Consider the following 26,875-nt stretch of genomic DNA (forward strand, 5'->3'; position numbering starts at 1 on the left):
TCTAACATCCTCAGCCGTGAAGACTGAAGCAAACTATTCATTTAGTTTTTCTGCGATGACTTTATCGTCTTTAAGTGCTCCTTTTGTATCTCGATCGTCCAGGGGCCCCACTGGTTGTTTAGCAGGCTTCCGTAATGATTGTGTCCCATTGATTGTCCTCACTCCACTAAGTACACATAGTGACATCCTTCCCAAGTCCAAGCAAAACTAACTTAACAGCAGGCTGATGTTTCCACAACTGAACTGGATTTTATACTCTGAAGCAGTTTTTAAAAGCATCACAGTTACAGTTGCTTTCCAAATCCTCTGATTATGTAATTGAAAGAGAAGGTCCTTTATGTCCTTTCATATGGAAAGTGAGTCTCTCTCAAGAAGGATGTACAGAAAAAATAACAAAACTGTTGAAGTAGTAACCTATCAAATGGTCAATGTCAGGACATTCAACTAAAGGAGAAACATGTCCACCAATAATTAAACAGTGCGAGCAAAGATGAGAATAATGTTTAAGATTTTCCCTGAAATCCACTATAGTGGATCAGTTTAATAGCACCCATGCAGTTTGGAGAAGTTTCATCGGGGAATACACATACAGATGATGGTGTAGTATCCCTGTAATACTCACGCAACCAGCTGGCTAGAAAGTGGTACAGAAGGTTCTTTACCAGCTGCATGCTTTAAAATGGATGGGTGGCATGTAGCACGGATGTCCTCTACTACTTGTTAAGAATATGACTCCACTTGCTCTTCTTTATTCCTCCCTCCCCCCCCCCCCCCCGACTCCTGTTCAGTGGCAACTGTTCAGCTTTAAAAGAAGCTCTTCTATATTTTGCCTCCATTTATATTAGCATTTAAAAAAAAAAAGCCTGTCTGTGCACTGCGACTATCAATTGTATCTGACTAAAATTACAAGGCTTCTTTCTACTTTAGTACCGATTTGAGGTCATGGAACTACTTTTCAATATGTTCTGGCAAAAACTATACGTTTTTATAGTTTTTCATAAGAATTATTGCAAAAATGTTTCACAGATTAAAAAAATCATAGTTAAGTGAAAATACATAGCTAAGAGTACACGAATTATTCACCATGAATGTTTGAGGCAGTTTCTGTATTTTTGTTTGTTTTGTTTTAAAGATAAATGTAGTTTTCTCCCAATGTGTGTTCTCTGTCCCCTAAGGATAAAAATGATGTAAATCTTTTGGGGTTTGTTTTTTTTTCCCCTTTTCCAATTTTTTAATATTTTCTTGCTCTTAAATGTATTTGAAATTAACAGCGTACAGCTATTGAGAAAAAGCCAAATGTTTAAACTAAACTTTAAACATATTCACTAAAACTGACTAAAAACATCAGTAACAGCCAATTAAGTCATCAACACAGTATCTACCAGCTCTAGATACTCCAAATTCACATTAGCATCTGAGCACCTGAACCACGCTACAGTAAACCAAACAAAATTTAAATCTGTTCTGCTTTTTTAAACAGGCTGTCTTTGCTTCAGATATCCGCTTATTCCTCCCCACGCTGGTTTGCCTTCTTCCACTTCTGATTGGTTGTAGGTATTCTAAACAAAGTTAAAATGTGGAACAATTCTTATGGTGACCTTTGTGAGTATTGAGCTGTTATGAGAATATGGCAAATTTAATACTACTTTTTTTTCATTAAGATAGCATAATTCATTTCAAAAGAAGCCAAAGCACTTGACAAATGAAACCTCTGGGGACAAATGTGACAGCCAAATAGACATTGCACAACGGCTACTTTAAATGCAAAATCCAAGTAGGTTTGCAATGCCTTTGTAACCTTGATATTTTCATTATCTTATTTAATGGATAAAGCTTAAACAAATATAGGAAATGTGCAGTTGAGACCAACAAAACAATTAAGCAAACTAGAAATTTAAGTCAACTTCTATTTTTAAGTATTCCATGGGAATACAATTTTCTTACTAACCCTAAAACCAAGGAGTTCTGCGTGTTCACAGTTCTCATGAAAAGTTAAGTGAAAATAAACATCAGTCCATCAGGTCTCAGGTATATTTTGTTTCTTTATTTAACTTCTTATTTGCCAAACCTGTTGCAACCAACAAATACAAAATTTAGAACCCAAGGATATAAATAAAATTGACTAAAAAGAATACACATTTTTAATAGAACACTTTTTTGTGTGGGTGGGGGGAATAACTCCCCATGGAAACCAATCGTAAATGGAAAGGAGGCTTCAGAGTTGGTGTGTTTCTGTCTTTGTATGCTTTTTGAACAATCCATGACATATGCATTTGACACTTTTCCTGTATAAACAGAGTATTGTTACTTTTTGTTTTAAGAAAAAATTACTGTTAATCATCATTACTTTCTCCTCCATTTGCTTCACCACTCCAACTAATTACTAGAGCATTTATACATGCTGTAATAAGGTGTCTGCTTCCTAATCTGTCTGTCCTTACTTGCTGGATTGTAACAGGGACACCAAATGCAGTGTTTGTGCCTTCACAATTACCTCCGTATTGATGAACTGTGATCAATTAAGCAATAGATACAATGTGATTAGAAAACGAACACGTTTCCTTTATAGAATGTTCTTTCCCTCCATTAGGAAAGATCTTGTGGTAAGTCCATAAAGGGATTTTTTTTTAAAAAAAATGTGTTTCAGAGAATGAGTGGTGGCTCAAGGGTGACTAAATCAAACATTTGAAAAAGATATTGGTGCTTTTACTTTTTTGTCAGTTTAATGTGGTTCCCAATTTTGGAATCCACTGCTGAGATTTTACCTGAGCAGACACTCACATCAGAATCCTCTTCATAGCATCTCAGCACCTCCCGACATTTTAACAGCCTACTATGTCACTTACACTCCATTATCTTCACTAATAGTAACAACAAGTTGTATAGGGTTTCATAGCTTCCAACTGCTTCAGAACTATTATCTAATGCTCACAAAATTCTTGTGATGTAGCGTATTATTCCCATTTTTCTGGGGAACGGACACAGAGGTTAAATAACTTGCCCAAAGTCACACAGCTGTCCTATCTTTGAATTTCTTGCTCCCAAATCCAAGTTAGAAGGTACCTATCTGGCCAGAGAAATGGCATTACAAATTAAATACACAGAAATTAATATAGACATTCTGAGGACAGAGGTGGATTTGAGTTTTGTGGGAGCCCCTGGGCCAGAGCAAGTGCCCCCCCCCCCACACACCTCTTCCACCTACAGTCCCCTCCCACCTCCACTCCTGCCAGGGAATCATAGAATCATAGAATATCAGGGTTGGAAGGGACCTCAGGAGGCCATCCAGTCCAACCCCCTGTTCAAAGCAGGACCAATCCCCAATCAAATCATCCCAGCCAAGGCTTTGTCAAGCCTGACCTTAAAAACTTCCAAGGAAGGAGATTCTACCACCTCCCTAGGTAACGCATTCCAGTGTTTCACCACCCTCCTAGTGAAAAAGTTTTTCCTAATATCCAACCTAAACCTCCCCCACTGCAACTTGAGACCATTACTCCTTGTCCTGTCCTCTTCTACCACTGAGAATAGTCTAGAACCATCCTCTCTGGAATCACCTCTCAGGTAGTTGAAAGCAGCTATCAAATCCCCCCTCATTCTTCTCTTCTGCAGACTAAACAATCCCAGTTCCCTCAGCCTCTCCTCATAAGTCATGTGTTCCAGACCCCTAATCATTTTTGTTGCCCTTCGCTGGACTCTCTCCAATTTATCCACATCCTTCTTGTAGTGTGGGGCCCAAAACTGGACACAGTACTCCAGATGAGGCCTCACCAATGTCGAATGGAGGGGAACGATCACGTCCCTCAATCTGCTCGCTATGCCCCTACTTATACATCCCAAAATGCCATTGGCCTTCTTGGCAACAAGGGCACACTGCTGACTCATATCCAGCTTCTTGTCCACTGTAACCCCTAGGTCCTTTTCCGCAGAACTGCTGCCTAGCCATTCGGTCCCTAGTCTGTAGCTGTGCATTGGGTTCTTCCGTCCTAAGTGCAGGACCCTGCACTTATTCTTATTGAACCTCATCAGGTTTCTTTTGGCCCAATCCTCCAATTTGTCTAGGTCCCTCTGTATCCTATCTCTGCCCTCCAGCGTATCTACCACTCCTCCCAGTTTAGTATCATCCGCAAATTTGCTGAGAGTGCAATCCACACCATCCTCCAGATCATTTATGAAGATATTGAACAAAACCGGCACCAGGACCGACCCCTGGGGCACTCCACTTGACACCGGCTGCCAACTAGACATGGAGCCATTGATCACTACCCGTTGAGCCCGACAATCTAGCCAACTTTCTACCCACCTTATAGTGCATTCATCCAGCCCATACTACTTTAACTTGCTGACAAGAATACTGTGGGAGACCGTGTCAAAAGCTTTGCTAAAGTCAAGAAACAATACATCCACTGCTTTCCCTTCATCCACAGAATCAGTAATCTCATCATAGAAGGCGATTAGATTAGTCAGGCATGACCTTCCCATGGTGAATCCATGCTGACTGTTCCTGATCACTTTCCTCTCCTCTAAGTGCTTCAGGATTGATTCCTTGAGGACCTGCTCCATGATTTTTCCGGGGACTGAGGTGAGGCTGACTGGCCTGTAGTTCCCAGGATCCTCCTCCTTCCCTTTTTTAAAGATTGGCACTACATTAGCCTTTTTCCAGTCATCCGGGACTTCCCCCGTTCGCCACGAGTTTTCAAAGATAATGGCCAATGGCTCTGCAATCACAGCTGTCAATTCCTTTAGCACTCTCGGATGCAACTCGTCCGGCCCCATGGACTTGTGCACGTCCAGCTTTTCTAAATAGTCCCTAACCACCTCTTTCTCCACAGAGGGCTGGCCATCTACTCCCCATGTTGTGATGCCCAGCGCAGCAGTCTGGGAGCTGTCCTTGTTAGTGAAGACAGAGGCAAAAAAAGCATTGAACACATTAGCTTTTTCCACATCCTCTGTCACTAGGTTGCCTCCCTCATTCAGTAAGGGTCCCACACTTTCCTTGGCTTTCTTCTTGTTGCCAACATACCTGAAGAAACCCTTCTTGTTACTCTTGACATCTCTTGCTAGCTGCAGCTCCAGGTGCGATTTGGCCCTCCTGATTTCTTTCCTATATGCCCGAGCAATATTTTTATACTCTTTCCTGGTCATATGTCCAACCTTCCACTTCTTGTAAGCTTCTTTATGTTTAAGATCCGCTAGGATTTCACCGTTAAGCCAAGCTGGTCGCCTGCCATATTTACTATTCTTTCGACTCATCGGGATGGTTTGTCCCTGTAACCTCAACAGGGATTCCTTGAAATACAGCCAGCTCTCCTGGACTCCTTTCCCCTTCATGTTAATCTCCCAGGGGATCCTACCCATCCGCTCCCTGAGGGAGTCGAAGTCTGCTTTCCTGAAGTCCAGGGTCCGTATCCTGTTGCTTACCTTTCTTCCCTGTGTCAGGATCCTGAACTTGACCATCTCATGGTCACTGCCTCCCAGATTCCCATCCACTTTTGCTTCCCCCACTAATTCTTCCCTGTTTGTGAGCAGCAGGTCAAGAAAAGCTCCCCCGCTAGTTGGCTCGTCTAGCACTTGCGCCAGGAAATTGTCCCCTACGCTTTCCAAAAACTTCCTGGATTGTCTATGCACCGCTGTATTGCTCTCCCAGCAAATATCAGGAAAATTAAAGTCACCCATGAGAACCAGGGCGTGCGATCTAGTAGCTTCTGCGAGTTGCCGGAAGAAAGCCTCATCCACCTCATCCCCCTGGTCCGGTGGTCTATAGCAGACTCCCACCACTACATCACTCTTGTTACTCACACTTCTAAACTTAATCCAGAGACACTCAGGTTTTTTTGCAGTTTCGTACCGGAGCTCTGAGCAGTCATACTGCTCCCTTACATACAATGCTACTCCCCCACCTTTTCTGCCCTGCCTGTCCTTCCTGAACAGTTTATAACCACCCATGACAGTACTCCAGTCATGTGAGTTATCCCACCAAGTCTCTGTTATTCCAATCATGTCATAATTCCGTGACATCACCAGGACCTCCAGTTCTCCCTGCTTGTTTCCAAGGCTTTGTGCATTCGTATATAAGCACTTGAGATAACCTGCTGATTGCCCCTCATTCTCAGTATGAGGCAGGAGCCCTCCCCTCACAGACATTCCTGCCTGTGCTTCCTCCCGGTATCCCGTTTTCCCACTTACCTCAGGGCTTTGATCTCCTTCCCCCGGTGAACCTAGTTTAAAGCCCTCCTTACTAGGTTAGCCAGCCTGCTCGCAAAGATGCTCTTCCCTCTCTTGGTAAGATGGAGCCCGTCTCTGCCCAGCACTCCTCCTTCATGGAACACCATCCCATGGAAATGTAGTCAAGGCGCAGTGCTCCACTCGGGACAGCAAGTCAAGCACCTGCACCTCAAACCTGCTCCACAGGAGGAGTGGCGGGCAGATAGAGTGGGTCAGGGCACAGGGGAACCCATTCCCCCATCCCCCACATTGGCCGAGGCCCACTAGCCCAGTGGCTAATTCACCACTGACTGAGGAGAATTTTTGTCATTTTCCACAGAAATGAGACCACCTAGATGAGTTTTGCTCCAATTCAAACTGGCCATTGTGGTAGCTGAAGTTCTGCAAACAGAATTATCAGGTGCCCTGTCACTAAAACAGACAAGAACTCCACTTATCTGTTAGGCATCCCTGCTCCTGACAGCAAGATGGTGGAGAGACTGAAAAGCAGTGCGAGGAAAAGATTATGGGATGGAACAAAGTGAATAGTGAAAATCTGACTCCAAGCTCCCACAATTCCATGAGAGGAATGCTGGTATCCCACAACGCCTGCAAAAATGACCGACAAAGCAGCACACAAGATAGCACAGGAGACATTGGAATGCCTACCCACAGTTCCGGTTGTCTTTTGTTGATAAAGCCGCTCACTGAGAGGACATGATGCACCAGGAGGAAAAAAAAAAAGCCAAATGTGCACATGCTGCAGCAATGTCATTAGCTGTATGCTGGCACAAATGCTACAGTAAAATAGTCTCTTATAGGTATGGCCTTAGATCAATGAGGTTGCACAGGAATAAACAGGGCCCAAATTCTGTCCTACAGCCTAGTTAACCTATATCAATATTATTCAAGGTTACTTTCTTCTACAAGTTATTCCTCCTTTGTTGGAGTCAGGCAGCCAATGATGTAAACGACAGATTTTCACCTGTACATGAGCGTGGCAGAAGTTATGGATCTCCAAGTCATAGTGATGAGAATGAGTATTGATAGCAGTATGATTATATACTGATTCTATCAACAACTAGCAAAGATTACAAGGTACAAAGTGTCAAGAATTGTCTTCTGAACTTGCTGTGAATTATCAGTCAAGGCTAACTTTGATAGCTACACTTCACCCAAAGCAGCTAAATAAGAATATATTTTAGTACATCTCCTGTGGTAATGTTTTAGGTCTATTCTTAATACAATACTTGCTCCACAGACACAAATCATAGTAATAAATTTAAAAATGGCCAGAAGGTATTCTAAATGAATACATTTCTTTATATTTTTGTTCCATTATTAGTGTGTCAAATTATATCAAACTTGTACAATATACCAGCTTCACCGTGATATTGAGTTTGTCATCACTGGGCTTTTTGTAAGAGTCAATTTCATTTCCTTATGATCAGTTTATGCAACGTGGTACGTAATGGCCTTAAATATAAAAATGCTGCATGTTTATTTGAAGGTCATTTCATATCACATGAGCAACCAAGCAAATTATATTTATTTCCAACACTATTTCCATTTTATTAGTATAAAATGACGACAAGGAAGAGAAAATTACTAAATGCACAACAAAATCACAACTTTTATATTTTAAGTTTTCATCTTATTAAATGTTTTGGGTTTTTTGTCATCGCAAGGATGTCACATTTACAGAGAATATTTAGATACAATAAACTAGATGTCGTTAACCTATTTTCTCAAGTGCTAGTCAACTATCATCTACTTATTTGGATAAAATTATTAATTATTTCCTCAATGAAAGAAATTATGAATGGAGCTCCAGGACAAGTATTGAAGTAGGCTGTATGCAAAAGATACACAAACTTGGTAAACAATATTTTTATATGAGCTGTTTGGAAATGCTAGGCTACTATATATGCATGAAATTCACAGATAGCTTAATAAAGTCTTATATCATGAATAACTGATACTTCCATAAACAAAACATTGTGAATTAACTTAAAAAGAAAAGGAGTACTTGTGGCACCTTAGAGACTAACCAGTTTATTTGAGCATGAGCTTTCGTGAGCTACAGCTCACTTCATCGGATGCATAGCATATCGTGGAAACTGCAGAAGACATTATATACACACAGAGACCATGAAACAAAACTTCCTCCCACCTCACTCCCCCGCTGGCAACAGCTTATCTAAAGTGATCCTCAAGTAGAGCCATTTCCAGCACAAATCCAGGTTTTCTCACCCTTCCACCCCCCCCCCCCCCCACACACACACACACACTCACTCTCCTGCTGGCAACAGCCCATCCCCCTTTGAAACTCCTCTTTATAATGCGCATGATAATGATAATGATAATCACCTTGATTATCATGCGCATTATAAAGAGGAGTTTCAAAGGGGGATGGGCTGTTGCCAGCAGGAGAGTGAGTTTGTATGTGTATGTGTGGGGGCGGGGGGTGGAAGGGTGAGAAAACCTGGATTTGTGCTGGAAATGGCTCTACTTGAGGATCACTTTAGATACGCTGTTGCCAGCGGGGGAGTGAGGTGGGAGGAAGTTTTGTTTCATGGTCTCTGTGTGTATATAATGTCTTCTGCAGTTTCCACGATATGCTATGCATCCGATGAAGTGAGCTGTAGCTCACGAAAGCTCATGCTCAAATAAACTGGTTAGTCTCTAAGGTGCCACAAGTACTCCTTTTCTTTTTACGAATACAGACTAACATGGCTGTTACTCTGAAACCTGTGAATTAACTTAGGTTCTTGTTCATCCTTTTGTGCATGTAGTGGAGTCAGTAAATTGTTTACTTCCCCATTAATGCAGTCATCTACACTAACATGTTAAAAAGTATACTTGAAATTATATGTTTTGGCACCCAGAAGTTTGCCTTCAGCAGCTTCACACGAAAGCCAACAGAAAAGAAGTCCCTGCCCAAATTACTTACAATGGTATTACTGCTTCCTCATTATTCTATGAGTTAATAAGCAGACAGAGGATAATTAACAATTTGAAAACCGATTCTGCTAGAGTTATTTCCCACGAAATCCATAAATTCTAAACTCTGCCAATAAAAGTGCTGAATGTGAGTTATTGCCACCCACCCTTCACTGAACTAATTTTTTTAAATCACTACATTAGCATAATTCTCTGAATCTCCCCAGTATGTCTAGTATATACGCAACCTTGCAGAAGTGACCTTTTCTACTTCTGACTGCCATAAAGAATAGAGGACACTGTCAGCAGTAAACTATATGGCCATGTCTACACAAACAAGTTGTACTGATTGAATTATATCCAATATAGTTAAAACACTGCAAACCCCTAGTGTGGATGCAGTTATACTTATGTAAGAAGGTTTATGCTGGTGTAACTGCATTCAGACTAGGGATAGTACTACTTTTAACAATTTCAGTTTACCAAAAAAATTGTATTCCCACCCAAAACAGTTATACTAGTACAAAAACCAGATGTACAGCAAGTCTGAGAATGGACCTCCTCCATGCTCAATTCCACTAGAAGAAGAAATCTCAGTAGCAAGCGGGAGTTGGGACATAGGTTGCAGTTATCCTAGCATCCATGTAAGGCATGTGAAACAGAATGGTCTGCTAGAGCCCAGGTGTATGCAGGAGGGGTGTATTTCACCATAAGACAAATTCTATCATGACAGAGAGTGCATTCCCATTTAACAATACAACTCAATTTAACAATACAACAATACAATACAACCTGTTGAGACTGACACTGACTTCACTCAAGTAATGAGAAATGGTGCTAAAATTCTCCTAAATAATCCCTATGGCAAAACCTTTAGGTAAGTATTTGCCTCTTCATCCAGGCAACTGTTCTGTCCCTTCCCTAACCCCCCACCTCCGCGCGGACTCTGGGATTAGAGGATGAGCTTCAACATTTCATTAATTATCCTCTGAACACACACTACAGAGAAAATTAAAAGTGAAAAAGAAAGAGTATGAAGTGGGAATATACAAGTAGAGCACGAACTGTACACAGACATGCCTCTGAATTTCCCAGAGTTTTGCTGACCAGTTTTCATGTTCAGAGAAAGCTACTTTCAGACTCAAGATGTCCAATCTAATACAAAAGTTTTGTTTTTCATTGTTTTTTTTGTTTGATTTTACTTCCTCAGTAGCAGAGCTGAATAGATAAATCAGCCTTCCAGAATTAAAATATTATGGCAAGACAGTGCCCTCCAACACAGGAGTTGGGCAAGGAACTCCTTGAAGGCAATGTAATAAATTCAGCCTTGAAATCAAAATTCAACTATTCCAAGGCTAATGCTACCATCAGCACTAGCTTTTCAATAGTAACAGAGAAATTATGGTAAGGCACCCAGTTGCAGAAGGAAATGAATACTTCATCTTCTTCAAGGGTGGTTCAAAAGCAGCGGTCAGCTGTACATCCTGGCCTCCTTAGGGGAATGGACCCTTCTGAGACACAATGCTTCCTCGAGTTTGTGTGCCTCCACGCTGACCCTAACTGGGACACACCTTCAAGGTATGATATAGCCCTTAAATTGTGACATAACTCAAACATCAGATGGGGATTAACCACATATTTTCAACAACGGAGTATAGCTCCACCCTTATGCCAAAATTATTTATTTACTGACAACAAGGCTGAGTATCAACCTACAGACACCACCAATGTAAGACTGGGAAAGGGAGATCATATTTTATGCCAAACAAAAATCTTTTTTTTTTTTTTATCATTTGAGAAGGATAGGGTGGCTGCTCAGCACTGTCTCACGCTCAGGTGACTCTGTGTATTTAACAAAAACATTATGTGAAGTCACCTGTCACATTTCTTAGTTGCCCACTATCACTGAAAGTCCATACTATGAACATTTATCCCACTCTCAACCTCCTCCCCAAACTGCAACACACAGAGAGACATCAGCAGAATTATACAAGAATAAAGATTTACCCTGCTCTCCCAGGCCCTTCAACATGTGCCCTGCAAGAGATGCTGGGTGATTTATGTTCTTGTGCCTATGATTACTGGCATGAGTGCTGGCACTGATCTGCCCAAATATATGCTATAAGGAGAAGCCCCTGAAGAAAACCCAGTTTTAATATAAGAATTACTTATTGACTTCAAGAAGTCTGCTTGGTTATCCTCATTTCATGAACTAGATGTAATCACTACAGATATGTCCATCACTGCTGAATTCAATGAGTTCAACTCAATCAATAAAGGTTTTCCTTTTATTTCCAGTAGGATTTCATCTCCTCCTGATCTCCACAGTTTATCTGACTTTATTGCAAGAGACTTTGCAGTTTGCAACTTGATGCACACTTTTTCCTAGAACTCAGAAAGTTATATGTTTTCAGAGTTATGTAGAATACGCTACCACCACCATCACCTCTGGTAGAACTTAACCAGAAGAACAGGGAATTTTAAACCCCCAGGTACAAGATTTACAGTCCAAAGGCATAAAAAAAGTCAAGCAGAAGGAGCGATAGTATGACAAAAAAGTTTTACGCTATCAAAAAAACCCCACGAAAAATTTTGGCTCTTCAGTGACATTTCAAAAATGAATGTAGCCATGACACTTTTAGATCTTGGTTCTGACCTCTAACGCAGTTAAAGAAAGTAAATCAGAAAGGTGTTTTCAGGTGAGAACTTACTGAAAGCCCCTTATTTAAAAAGGGCTTTTAAAGGTACTGATTCAAGTAACATAGGAACATGTGTATAGAGTTTACATCTTATTTATATTTTTTCAGCCTATACATTATACTGTACCTGATCATAGGAAGTGAAGCATATTGTAGAGGCACTTTTCACAGTACCAGAAGAGATAGTTAACTTTTCCGTAACTGGTGTTCCTCAAGATGTGTTGCTCACGTCTATTCCACAATAGGTGTGCGTGCTCGCCACCTGCACCTGTGCAGGAAGTTTTCCCCCTAGCAGTACCCCTGGGGGGGATCGCCCCCCACAACCCCTGGAGTGGCGCGTGCCTGGCGCGGTATAAGGGGTGCTGCGTGCTCCCACCCTCAGTTCCTTCTTGCCAGACAACTCCGCCAGAGGGGAAGGAGGGTGGGATGTGGAATAGACATGAGCAACACATCTCGAAGAACACCAGAACACCAGTTACGGAAAAGGTAACTGTCTTTTCTTCAAGGTGAATTCCAAACGATATCTGTTGGAGATGGGTAGGAGTTCACAAGTTTCCAGGACGGAGGACAGTCCTGCCGAACCCGGCATCATCCCTGGTTTGGGGGACAATCGCACAGTGCGAGGTGAACGTGTGAACCGAAGTCCAGATGGCGGCCCTACAGATGTCCTTGATGTGGACATGGGCCACAAAGGCAGCCGACAAGGCCTGAGCCCAAGTCAAGTGTGCCCTCACAGTGGGTGGCAAGTGGAGGGCTGTCTACTTCTGAGGAAGACATGCTGAACCTGCTCTGAGCATGTCCTTTCCTCTCCACCTAACCACTGAGCAGCCAAGCCATGAGGTGAAGAGCTGCCAGGTTGAAGTGGAGGAAGCGGCCCTGGTCCCGACAGAGCAGGTCCGGGAGGAGCGGCAATGGCCACGGCGGAGCTACCCGTGAGGGTCCTGAACCAATGCTGCCTGGGCCACACCGGGGCAATCAGGAGGACCCAGGCCTTGTCCGTCTTTATCTTCTCCAGGACCCTGCTGCTTAGAGGGAACGGGGGAAAGGCATAACAAAGCCAGCCTGACCAGGACAGGAGAAAGGCATCAGAGATAGCACCCCTCCCCAGCACACCCCCCCCCCTCGAGAGCAGAACCGGGGGCATCGCCGGTTCTGCCGAGTCGCGAACAAGTCCACCTGGGGAGTTCCCCACCTTTGGAAGAGCCAGTGGGCCACTGTCAAGTGGAAGGACCACTCATGTTGCAAGGAAAAGTTCCTGCTCAAGTGATCCGCCCTGTCATTTCACGCACCCGGTAGGTGGAAGGCCTTCAGGTGGACGTCGTGGGCTATACAGAAGTCCCACAGTCTGAGGGCTTCGTAGCAGAGGATCAGGCCCCGCCTTGATATAGAACATTGAGGCCGTGTTGTCCATGAGGACCCTGACTACCTTGCCCTCCAGGTGCAAGCGGAAGGTCATACACGCCAGCCGCACCGCCCTGTGCTCCTTGACATTTATATGTAAGGTCAGGTCTTGGGTCTGAAAGTTCCCCACATGGGCCCCCCAAACCAGGTCCAATGCACTGGACACCATCTCCAACGACGGGGCTCTGTCCCTGAATGGGACCCCTTGGAGCATGTTGTTTGGGGCAGACCACCACCGTAGGGAGGTGATCACAGAGTCTGGCACGGTGAGGATCTTGTCCATCCTGTCCGTGGCCTGGGAGAACTTCGAGGCCAACCAGAGCTGGAGGAGCCTCATCCTGAGCCTGGTGTAACGGACCACGTATGTGAATGCCGACGTGACCCAAGAGTTGTACTCAAACCCTGGCTGTTACCAGGAACCTTGTGACCGAGTCGATGAGACCTTTCAGGGTCTCAAATCTGTCTGATGGGAGAGAGGCCCTGGCCGACACTGCGTCCAGGAGCGCCCCAATAAACTCTGTGCGTTGGACCGGGACTAACGTGGACTTGGTGTTGTTTACCAACAGGCCCGAAGTGGTGCACGTGGACAGGACGAGAGCCACATGATCCCTCACCTGTGACCGGGAGGTGCCCTCGACAAGCCAATCGTCCAGATAGGGAAATATCTGGACCCCCCCACCGCCTGAGATAGGCCGCTACCACCAACATGCATTTTGTAAACACCCTATGAGCCAGTGGTCAGACCAAACGAGAGGACCATGAAGTGGTAATGATTCTGTCCCACGATGAAACAGGAAGCTCCTGTGCCCCTCCAATATGTGGATGTGGAAGTACGCATCCTGTAGATCGAGGGCAGCGTACCAGTCCCCAGGATCCAAGGAGGGGATGATGGAGGCCAGGGAGACCGTGCGGAACTTGAGCTTCACCATGTCCTGGTTCAGACCTCAGAGGTCCAGGATGGGCCCTACCCCCCTTTGGCCTTTGGGATAAGGAAACAACAGGAGTAATACCCCTTGCCCATGAACTCCTCGGGCACCGCCTCTATCGCTCCTAGACCTACGAGCCACCCCACCTCCTGCTTGAGCAGAGCTTCATGCGAGGGGTCCCCCAAGGGGGACGGGGAGAAGGTAAACTGGAGGGTGTAACCCCAGAAGATGGTGTTGAGGACTCATCCGTCTGAGGTTAGCCGTGACCATTCCAGGAGGAAAGCACACAACCGGTTGTAGAAAGGAAGCTTTCTCCTTCCTGGGGGTGGATCCCTGATGAGGACTGGTGGAGTGCCCCTGAGCGTCACATCAAAAACGCCTTTTCCCCACTTGCTTGCCCTTGGAGGACCCAGGCTGCGGGGCAGGCCAAGACTGCCTCTGAAAACATCTCTTATAGTCCCACTGCTTCTTATTGGTGGCCTCACACTTCGGGAGGGCGGCCTAGGTGGGAGTCTGCTGCGGCTTGAACTTAGGTTTTGTCAGAGCCAAGACACAGAGGCCCAGAGTCTGGATGGTCGTGCGGGAGTCTTTCATGCCATGCAACCTTGTATCTGTTTCCTCTGCAAACAGAGCTTTCCCATCAAATGGGAGATCCTGCATGGAAGACTGACTCGCTGGACAGTCCAGAAAGCAGGAGCCATGACGCCGGTCTCATGAACACCGGAAGCCATTGATCGTGCGGCCGTGTCCGCAACATCTGAGGCTGCCTGCAGGGACACCCTAGTGGCCGCTGCCCCTTCCTCTACTAGCACTTTGAACTCCTTCCTATCACGCTCCTGGAGGGAGTCCTCAAACTTGGGTAGGTAGCCCCACAGATTGAATTCGTACCGGTCCAGGAGAGCCTGATGGTTTGCCACTCGTAACTGGAAGCTTGAAGATCAATAAACTTTCCTTCCGAAAGAGTCCAGTCTCCAAGAGTTTTTGTTCTTTGGGGTCGGGGCTGGCTGACCCTGCCATTCCCTGTGGTTGACCGACTCAACCACCAGGGAGTTGTGCGCCGGGTGGGTATACAAGTACTCATGCCCCTTAGCGGGTACATAGTACTTGCGTTCTGCCTTTTTAGAGATGGGGGCCAACGAGGCCAGTGTTTGCCATGGGACATATGAAATCTTAGCCACCCCTTAATGGAGAGGCAAGGCCACCCTACCCGGTGCCAATGGGGACAACACATTAAACAGGGATTCTGAGGGCTCCTCCATCTCCTCTGCCTGGAGGTGGGGGCTTGCTGCCACCCTCTTTAAGAGTTCTTGGTAGGCCCTGAAGTCCTCCTGTGGGACGGAGGGGGTTGGGGCCACAAGTCACCTCCTCCAGGCGGGGCAAAGAGGCCGGTGCGGTGCTCTGGGTGTCGGCCAGCACCGGAAGGTCCACCACCTGGTCAGACTCTGGGCACGGTGCTGAGGACACACGTCCCACCACCTCCTTTCTTGGGAGTCTGGAGAGGGAGGACGACTGTGCCTCCGAAGCTCAGGCCACTGAGCGAGCTCCCACCGGGGACTGCGACAGAGGCCACGGTGCCCACTGGGTCAGCCACGAAACTCGGTGCCACTGCACCTGCTGTGGCACCGGTGGAGCCAGGTGTTCGGATTGGCTGGCCTGGCCCAACAAGGGATGGCTATGAATGGAGACCGGGCTGGCGTAAGATCTGCTGCTGTCTCTGGACTGGGAGGAGAGGCGGTGCCGGGATCTACAACAGCCACGGGACCACGATCTCAACATGTAGAACCGGTAGTAACAGCTGTTCCAGAATGGCCTCGGCGGGTGGACCCGCGATGGCGAAACACTGGCGATCGACGCCCAGGGCTGCGATGTCTTGGCGGAGACTTGGAGTGGGAGTCTGAGAGGGAACGGCATCGACGACCGTGCCATGATCGATTGCAGTACTCTCTCCGAGACGAAGACCAATGGCGAAGCCCGCCGCGGTCCCACCAATATTTGTTCCTTGAGGACGAGCGGTGCCGCGAATCCCGGCTGGACGGAACCCAGCCAGACACTCTGGTCGGCGTCGAGGGCGATCCACCTGGACTCTACCCCGAGCAGTCGCTAGGCATTGATCGGCATCGGGAACGTTCCCTTGACAGAGACCGGTACCAGGCCAAAGGCGACTGCAGAGATCCCAACGGCAGCTTGCCTCTGGAGTGCGGGGCCAACATTGGCAGCGCTACAGGCACCGGCATGGACATAACGTTCTGGGCCACCTGGAGGGCTTCAGGTGTGGACGGCATCTGGACGTCCGGAGAGGCCAGGCTACTCCGCTCAACCTGAATCGGAGGCCTGCAGCCCGGTGGGGATCGAGGACTGCCCGACACGGGCCTAGCCTCTGTCCCAGACCTCCCTCAGTGCCTCTGCAAAGAAAGAGTCTTCCTGGCCCTCTTGGCATGCCCTGTGGGTGGGGAGCGGTGCCGACTGGTTGATGACACCAGAGGGTTGCCACGTACTGACACTGTGGTGCCGGGTATTGATTCGGAGCAGCGTGCAGTAGTTGGGGTCAGTGCTGACTCCATCAGGATGGCCCAAAGCCTAATGTTCCTTTCTCTTTTGGTCCGAGGCTTAAACGACTTGCAAATCTTGCACCTTTCACTGATATGGGTTTCTCCCAAGCAGTGCAAACAGTCTGCATACGGGTCACTTCTTGGCATAAAATGCCTACAAGAGCCGCACGACTTAAACCCTGGAGTGGGGGGCATGCCCCAGCCCGGGCTCACTGACTAAACTAACTAAACAGCTAACTAACTAGAGGTACTAATGCTGAATGAACTAACAGTTCTGGGGACGAGCTACAGCAAAGCTAGAGCAGAGCAATTCCGACACACCTTCACTGGCGGCAAGAAGGAACTGAGGGTGGGGGAAGCGCACAGCTCCCCTTATACTGCGCCAGGCAGGCATCACTCCAGGTGTCGCATGGGGCGCTCCCCCCTACAGGTACTGCTAGGGGAAAAACTTCCAGCACCGGTGCACACCTATTGTGGAATACACATGAGCAACCACTCGAAGAAGAAGAAGATTATAAATCTGTTTACAGAGGTGCACAGAGGACACAGTGGGCTCTTCTTCACCCAACACCTGGTCAGCTCTCATGGGCAGGAGGGTATGGGGAAATATTGCCAAAATAGATTTCTATTGTACAGAAAGAGACCAGAAACCGCACACAGGCTTTTTCCTTCTAACTCTGATCTGCAGTCTGTTTCTTTTGTGTATGGTGCAGCCTCCCCAACTCCTGTAGCCCCTGGCTGCACCAAACCTAAAATATAGTCATTTTGCCTGGTTGCCTGTGAGCTCGTTTACTTCTCAGATTCTTATCCCTTGCATTCCTGGCCCACCAACTCAGTAGCAGCTGGCACAGGAAACTGAAGATATTTTGGTCTAACTCTTCTTAGGTTGCTCCTACCCAAGTGTTTAAAGACTTTTACACTGTATCACACATACCTATTTAACCTTATTCCAAAACTACAGGCTCTAAAACAGGGATTTACAGTTAAACAAAAAAGTTAAGATAGATTTGGTCTGCCAAGAAAGTACCATAAAAAAAAAATTTCCAGTCTACACTTTGTTTTTTCACTGAAGATTACAAAATGATTCATTACCTAAAATACCACTCAAGACTTTTATACAACGTATCTGAAAAGCTTAAAGTAAATAAACAAACAAACACCACTTACCACACTTTGAAATATGAGTATTGTAGTTTATTTGTTTTGACTAGTAGAACGAATATGAAAATTGCTGTCGGCATGAAGCTTAAATATGTGAGGGAATACTCCCGCACTAGGGAGACACGTTTGAGCTTTCAGGCAAACTTTGGTTACTTGATCAATTTATGATGCTTTGAAAACAAGCTGTTGTGGATGTACAGCATATTTCACATGAGATATTTTTTTTTCCAAATATGGTAAGTAAAAGCTGTGTTGAGCCAGGGCTAATTAAGTTTTGTTGTGAAAGAATGGCTGTGATATTGAAGTGCATATGGGATGAAGCAAATGGCCCCTCACCTCCTTCACTTCAGGACATTCCACCATCAGCACTAAAGAAGCTCCATTATTGTACATCTTAGAAAGTGTGCACTGGTCACATACCCCCCCTCCTTCAGGGATGTTTAGTGACTGTATAAAAAGATTATGAACAGCCAGGACAAATGTTACAGCTTCAGGGACTCAGCAGGTTATCAGCCTCACAAGGGGTATGGAAAGTCAGCCAATATTCCTCACATAAACATGGATACAAATTCAAAGTCAGCCCAGTTGTCAATCCTTTGTGCATTCTCACTCTAAAGCTGTGCACAGAGGAGGAGACATACTGAAGCCACTGGGGCACATCTATTAGCAAATATGCCATATGGTAATATACATAAAATCATTCATAGCTTACTAGTCAGCAGGTTTCATTGCTCGCACCAGTGTCTCCTTTGGCACCAGAGGTAAACAACTTGATTTACCAGTCACCTCTGATGTCAAACGATTTCCCTTCCTTCAACCAAAACAATCGTTTCAGCAATTTGAAAAGCTATGTGCTTTTTAAACAGTAGCAGCAAATCTTCTGGTTTCTAAAGCTTCCATTAAGGAACATTGTTAAGCAGAGTCTGAAACTATAAAAATTACTGCTCTGCTTTTAGACACTTCAGTCTTAACAGCGCTTAACCTAAAGCCTATGCCTTTCCAAAGAAGGTTTACACACTTAATCATTATGATCATTTAACTTTTCACAGTACTTTTAGACTTCAATCTTGGTACTGAAATCCAAGAAATTAACTGATTTTATAACATGTTTCACACAAGGGTCCTACATATGGCACAGCAGTTTATTATATACAACTAACACCATTACATATCTCTGTTATTATAAAGTAAAACATATCTCCTACCTGACTGGATTGCTGGTTAGAGACACTCTGAGAGACTCTAGGCAGTTAAGAAGTTTTTCTTCTGTGATACCAGATCGTAATTCATGGACATATTCTTGTGAAGACAGTGTGCACTCATGCTTGCTATTTTTCAATCCTCCCTTTAAAAGAAAAAAAACAAACAGATGAAATTTGAACATAGCCAGAATCCAAATTACATTAGTCAAATATATTTAAGCAAATACAGATGTGAAATTTCACATCTAGAATGGTCATTCTTTCTATCTGGCAAGAGTACTGCATCCAAACTTCTGACTTACAAGTGGAAACAAGGCTGTATACAGTAACATTCCTTGTATGGCTAGCAAGAAGGCCGGTGCACATAAAAAAATTTCTTCCATTCTCCAGAGAAGAAATTTAAAAAACTTATCACCCAAGTAGCAGCTAATAGTGATGTATAGCACATGATATATTAAGGCTTAAATAAAATTCCCTAAGAGCTAAAATTAATCTGTGACATGATGTTTGAAGAAAATAGTGTACATCATTTTAAAATTTTATCCATGGATTTGAAAGTAATTCATTTTTTAAAAGTAACCAAAATTGAGAAAAAAAGGATTTACTCAAATTATACAAGGATTGACTATTTAAAAAAATATTTAACATGATGAAACATACAAATAAGAGGTAGATTTTAATGTACAGATTTCCACACATCATATGAAAATATGGGAAAATCCACCTGACATCTTATTTAAGGAAAGGAAATAACTCCAAGGCAGATTAACCTTCGTACATAGTTTGGCCTCTGAGGGATATCCCATCAATATTTCATAACTCTACAGCTTTCTGCACCCATCCTGCACTTCATAATCTGTTATAGTAACACAATGAAGCTGGGCGAAAGGAAGACAATTGTCTCAAGACATTATTTCTGGGAGAGAATTGTGGGGACTTTTTCTACAAATGTGAGGAGATGTACAGAGACGGATTTACAATGAAACACACAGTGCCCTGGCACAGGGTCCCTGGGCCAGGCAGCCCAGCACCCTGAGCGGCTCAGGGCAGTGAGCTGGCCACACACACCCGGCCCAGCCCCCTGCCCTCACTCCTGCTCCCCGCCACAACCCCAGCCCTGACTCCTGCACCTCCCCACACCCAGCCCCCCCCACACCCTTGCCCTACTCCTGCACCCCCCCCATCCCCACCCCTGCCCCAAGCACCAAACGGGAGCTCCTGTGCTCCCCCATCCCCACCTGCACCCCTCGCATCAAACAGAAGCTTCCCCAGGTAAGCGCTCCACACCCCAATGCTCTGCCCCAGCTCAGAGCCCCCTCCCACACCCTAACTCCTGGCCAGACCCTGCACCCCAAACACCCAGCCCCCACACCCCAACCTTGAGCCCCCTCCCACATCCTAACTCCTGGCCAGACCCCACACCCAGCCCACTCCTGCACCCTAACTCCCTCCCAGACCCCACACCCCAACCCTGAGCCCCCTCCCACATCCTAACTCCTGCCCAGACCCTGCACCCCAATGTTTTTTTATATAATAATTAAAAAAAAAAAGTAAAGTGCTCTTATCCAAAGCACTTTACAATAGTTAGCTAACAGTACAAACAATATTTGGAAAGATCATATAAATGGTCTGCCTCCATCCTTAGCAAATTTCAAGTGGTCTGTGAAAAAAAAAATTAAGACTACAAAAACAATTAAGGTACCTCACTTTATTTTCATTTACTTCCTATTACTTGTAATATAGGACGAGGATGAAGGAAAAAAGAATGAAAAACAGGGATGGGGGAGATAAGAGCAAATGTTCTCTTTCTTGGGGCCCCAAAAATGAAGCGGAGCACAGGGCCCCATTAACCCCAAATCCGCCACTGGAGATGCGTATCAGTTTCCCTACATTCTTGATTTCATATGAAGTTCAGCAGAGTTGAAGCTTTACGATTGTCTAGTGATCAGATATCAAGAAGCATGGGTTCCAGGAGTTACTAATAGCTTTGGTACTATTACATAAGTAGTAGTAAGAACTGAAATTTGGTTGTCTCCATGCAAACTGCAACTGGAAGCTCTGATGAGTTTTAGCTCATGGGCTCTAGTCTCCATCTTCCATGGAAATTGAGGTAGTATTGGAAGAAATAAATTTGGGGAAGCGTGAAATTTATCAGCTTACTCCTTGGCTTATCTATCCAATTTTATGGGAACTGCATGCAGAAACACAATTTTCACATTCATTTCAGCTGCTGGTCATTTGCTGAGATTTTCAAGCACAGGTTTCAAGTAACAGTTACAAAAAGCTCCTAAAGTGTTAAGTTAATCAATTAAGTAGATAAATATGTAATAAAGACAGGTTTCAGAATAACAGCCGTGTTAGTCTGTAGTTGCAAAAAGAAAAGGAGTACTTGTGGCACCTTAGAGACTAACCAATTTATTTGAGCATAAGCTTTCGATGAAGTGAGCTGTAACTCACGAAAGCTTATGCTCAAATAAATTGGTTAGTCTCTAAGGTGCCACAAGTACTCCTTTTCTTTTTATGTAATGAAGAGAAGTTTTGTTTTTTTTACCAGCATTACAGCTTCAAAAGTTGGCATATTAACTTATTTCTGACCTAGACACGCAAAAGTCGAACCATCTCCAACTACTCAAATCCCTGCCTTCATGCCTCTTCCCAGTTCTTGGGCCTGCCTCTTCCTGTAGTTCCCTGCCTCATTCCCTAAATATATCTGCAACAAATGTGACTGATCTTACAGAAGAGAGTTGCCTTCACTATACAACTCTGATTTATTGCTTGAGCAAGTTCCATCCTGCTGATGGAACAGGGCAGATGTGTCAGACTATCTTAATGCCAAAGAAAGGCAGCACATGTATTACCTAACACACGTGCTTGACTTTACTACATTAACAATTTTAATCTGTTTTAATATATATATATGATATATATATATATATATATATATATATATATATATATATACACACATACATACATATATATATATATATACATACATACATACACATATACACACACACACACACGAGTCAAAAGCAAGGTAACTAAATGAAAATTTAAGTCACTCAATAGCACATGCCTCTATTCCTCCACCCACAAATACACAAATTATCACCACATGCACCAAAGACCATATACCACAGCCCAATCTCCCCTGCAATCTAATGAGTTATGCATGCACCCATGATTATTTTCCCTTCCAACCCTATTACTTATTGGCTACATTAGGAGATTTGATTTTTTTTTTTTTGGGTGGTAAAGAGATGGCTAAAAGCTGTTTTGGATGACTGAGATCTCTAGAGTTAATGCTCTGGTCTGTGGGGTATGGTAGCTGCGGTTATGGTGAAGTTTGTGCTCGTGATAAAGAAGGTATGTGATGTCACATGACTTGATTTGAATGATTATTTCCCTGCTTTTTTGTCTGGTTTCTTACATGTGGCAAACCTAACTGCAACAACACAAACGTGCTTTAGTTGGGGACTGGTCCTGCTTTGAGCAGGGGGTTGGACTAGATGACCTCCTGAGGTCCCTTCCAACCCTGATATTCTATGATTCTATGTGTTCTTTTGTTTTTGTTTTTTAATTACCATAAGTGAGGATGGGGTTTGAATGAAAGGGCGGATTACAAGTGAAACTGTTTATGACTTCTTCTGTAAGCAGCTATGTGCAACTCCAATGTAAGTTCTCAGTACCACAATTAAAAAAGGAGGAAAAAAAATGTAGCTCCTACTGGAGAAGGTTCTGTATTGCATAAGATTTCATGTACAAGCTCATCAATCAGCTTTGGGTGTGCGACAGAGACTTTCAGCTATAATGTTAATAGTTGCAAAACAGGACCCTAAGTAAGTATAAAACCCTATCGACTGCATGTTATCTTCCAGAATGCACCTCTGATTTTTATATAAATAGCCTTCAAAAACCATGTTTCAGTCACTGATGTGAAGCAGGAGTATCATGGCCAAATTTTCATTCAGAGCCCAATTTCAACAACTTCCTAATAATAAAATGTTCAGGGGAAGAAAAAACACACTAGTTAGAAAGTTCAGAGTAAGAACAAATTCCACATTGAACATTTGTTTTTAGAGTAAACCAGCAACTTCTGCTCCATTGTAAATCTATTTAGAACAGAACACTAACATTGGAGATGCTACCAGGAGCCTCCATAATCCCTGTTATTGAAAAACTTTCAATGACTCAGCCAAGCAGTTTTCCATCTATCTGATAAGATACTTATCTGCAGCTATCAACAAGTTCTTTGGGGCTATGCATAGGGGAAAACTGGATTTAAAAATTTAAATGATTTAAGAAGTCTTCTCCCTCTCCCCCGAATTATTCCAGCTTCTCAACTTCAGTCACTTTAAGGATCAACATGTCAAATCAGTGAAAGCTCTTCTGAAAATATGTATTGTACTGTAAAACCTATCTATGAACAGTGATTTAAATGAGGCTCTAATTATTTAAGAGTTTTATTGCAATATGTGGATTAATGAAATCCCATTCTGATATAAAACATAGGAAAAAAGTAGAAAATGGATGGAAAATACAAATTTTAATTAGCTGCTCTGTATGAGATTAATGAAAGTTACTAGTATACCCTTCTGATCTTTAAAACATAATGCAGAGACAAAAGCTAGCAATTAGTGTGCATCACACTGTACCAAAAGTAGAGGAACAAAAAGCTTTATTCCTTAATTTGAAATCGATTAGGAGGGAATTGTTGCATCTTGACTAACCCTCCTTCTCCCCACCCCACAAACATGTATGCAGTACCAAAATGGTGGGAATGGGGAGGAAAACTGCGGGTCAGCTGATATACTGAGCTCACAGTGCTTGTAGCAGAATTTAGCACAAGTAAAAAGCAGTCTTACACAAACTAACTTTTTAAATCTGAGATGGGGTATCTTCTACACATTTTAATTTAACACCATGGGCCAAACTCATCCTGACTGAAGTTGTCCCTAAGCATTTTTACTCTAGTTTAAGTGGAGACTTATTTACAATTAACGTGAGGATCACTTCACAACCTGCGACCAAAACAATCAATGAAAAATTTACTTCAATAATCAGGGGGTAGCCGTGTTAGTCTGTATCCACAAAAACAACAACGAGTCCAGTGGCACCTTAAAGACTAACAGATTTATTTGAGCATAAGCTTTCATGGGTAAAAACCCCACTTCTTCAGGGTTTTTACCCACAAAAGCTTATGCTTAAATAAATCTGTTAGTCTTTAAGGTGCCACGAGACACCTTGTTATTTTTACTTCAATAATGTTTCAGAGATATCCAAATGTGAATTTTAAGAACCACAAACAAGTATTTACATACTATTTAAATTTTTAGGTGGACAGTTAAATTTCTTACAAGTTAAGAGTCCTTAGATAGTTTCCTGGTATAAGATAGCTTATTTCTCAGAATCTTCCTCTACTGGCTGAACACAATCATGCCTTTAAAATACATTTACTCCTGAGGGCATTCTGCACCAAAAAATTAAATAATCTGCACTAAAAAATAAAAATTCTGCACACGATATTTTAAAATTCTGCACATTTTATATGTCGAATCAATGTGAAGGCTCCAGCATGGCATTGGGAAGCACAGACCACTGGCTGCACAGAGATGGGAGATCACTGTGCAGCTTCTCCCCAGGACATGGACTCAGCGATGAGGTTGCAACCAACCCTGACAGAGCACAAGGACCAGGCCTGCCCCAGAAACATCCCAGGGCCATGCCCCTCTATGCCAAGTGGACCAGGTGTGGGCAAGCAGGCTCATCAAGGCACGATCCAAGTGTGGAGGGGCTTAATGTGGGGGGATCCAAGTGTAGATTGAGAAGGTTCTGTGTGGGGTAATCTGGGTGCAAGTGGCTCAGTGTGGGATCCACATGTGGTGGGGATCTGCATGCACAAGGGCTTGTTGGGGGGTTCTGGATGCAACAGTAATAGGACTCTGCAGGGGGGTCCAGGTGAAGGTGGTTGGGGCTTAGGAGGGTGGAGGGTCTGGTGTGGGGGGGATAGAGCTCATCTCAGGGTTGCGGGGGGCTCAGTGGAGGGTCCAGATGCTGGGGGAGTGGGGCTCGGGACAGTGGGGATCCGGGTATAGGAGGCTCATTGGGGTGGTCCAGGTGCAGGGCGAGTGCGGCTCGTCCGGGGGATTCTGGATACACAGGGGCAGGACAGCTGGAGGAGCAGCTCCCTGTACAGTGACCCCCTCCCACTGCAGCTGAAGAGCAATGGGTGCAGGGAGCATGTGGAGGGGAAGGGGAGTTGCAGAGCTTCCTACAGCCAGGAGAGAAATCTGGGGATAGGTCTGACACAGCCCCAAATGCCATGCAGGGGAAGAGGAAGTTCCATCCAGACCAGCCAGGACTAGCAGCTGAGCCCAGCGCAGGGTAGGAGCCCCCTGGCCCACAGTGATGTACCTCTCTGTCAGCTGCCCTGGGCACCCAAAACATACTGCTGAGGAGAGCTGCATGACCACTCTTGTAGCTTCCCTTTGCTTCCCCATCAGAAAGTCATTTTTCTGCGGTGAAGCAAAGAAATCTGTGGGAGACAAATTCTACGCATGCGCAGAGGTGCAGAATTTCCCCAGGAGTGATACATTATAGCAGAGCAGCAGCTCTCCTATAGTTATAGTTGAGAGTCACTCACACACTGGGAGTCTAATTTCTCTAAAACCCGGAGACTGTCTCAAAATTTGCTCAGATAATCACAGACGTGAGGTAGGGTTAGTGGTCCAAATTTTGAGTCAATTCAGCAAGCAGTTCTTAAGAAAAATCCAAACCCTCCTCCCCCACAAAAAAGTTGTTTACAAAATCATCTGGTTCTTTTAACTGTTTTTGAGCACACTTGGGCCTCAACCTGTCACTCCAACCCTGCTCCTTTGAGGAAGAATTATTTAGAAGTTATCAATAGTTACGTTTGGAATTCCAACCTGGCTCAAGCTAAACTAACACTCCAAGCAGAGTGAAATGCACATGTGCAGCAACAGTAGGGTTCTGTTGCAAGCAAGAGGGTGTGCAGGCAGTCTGTCACAGTAAATGGGTGACTTAAGTCTTCAGGTGCAATGCTGCAGTGCTCATTTGCTGTTTCTCCAGCCTCTCCCTTAGTCTCTATAACTCAGTGCCATTCACACCTGCCCTTCATCCTCTTCTCTCCTTCCTCCACTGCCCTTTCCCCCCTACCCTTCTCCCTTCAACATCCCCTTTCCCCTCCCTTGTCTTATCCTGATGTTTAGCTTATCCCCTCCTCACTAACTCCAGCCCCCACCCCCAAAAAGATTGTGGAATTTAACATGACATACTACCATCATATTGTTCATTCTGCTTATGTGTTATACCCCTCTGCCCCACCCTCGGTCGATCCAGTATACTTAGATTATAAGCTCTGTGTGGATGGGAAGTGCCTAGCACAATGAACATTATTGTAATCACATACTTACAGTTAGCGCTTAAACATTCCTTCAAGCATGACAAGAACATTATTATTTCTGTTCAATAGTAAACTGTGTAATAAAGAAAACTGCTAATGTACACTGAAAATGAGAACAGGAACCAACATTATGCTCTCCATTCCAAGCACTATACACCAAGGATTTGAACAGTGCTCCACAGACATTATGCTACTGAGACATGGAACAATCTTTAATGCTTCCATCAGCGTAAGCCTTATTCAGTTAGACACTGCTTCACTGAGTAGCACCAGAGGTTAGGATTCTCTCAAGATGTGACAGTGCACTATTTGTGCCTGGTAAAATACTCTGCATCTTCAGTGCGGCAGGGACCAAAATACAGTCTTT

At 44.4% G+C, this 26,875-nt stretch overlaps 1 protein-coding gene across 10 annotated transcripts in view; it reads right to left on the minus strand.

Annotated features, from left to right (window-relative positions):
- DIAPH2 (diaphanous related formin 2) overlaps nt 1-26,875 on the minus strand; it is an 811,416-nt gene that overhangs the window by 678,402 nt on the left and 106,139 nt on the right. For all 10 annotated transcript variants that reach the window (XM_037908252.2, XM_037908255.2, XM_043522784.1 and 7 more), the window contains one exon: nt 19,086-19,225. In XM_037908252.2, the coding sequence (XP_037764180.1) occupies nt 19,086-19,225 (140 nt within the window). The remainder of the gene's footprint in view (nt 1-19,085; nt 19,226-26,875) is intronic.

This window comes from Chelonia mydas, chromosome 9, assembly GCF_015237465.2.
Source record: "Chelonia mydas isolate rCheMyd1 chromosome 9, rCheMyd1.pri.v2, whole genome shotgun sequence".
In the NCBI taxonomy this organism is placed as follows: Eukaryota; Metazoa; Chordata; order Testudines; family Cheloniidae; genus Chelonia; species Chelonia mydas.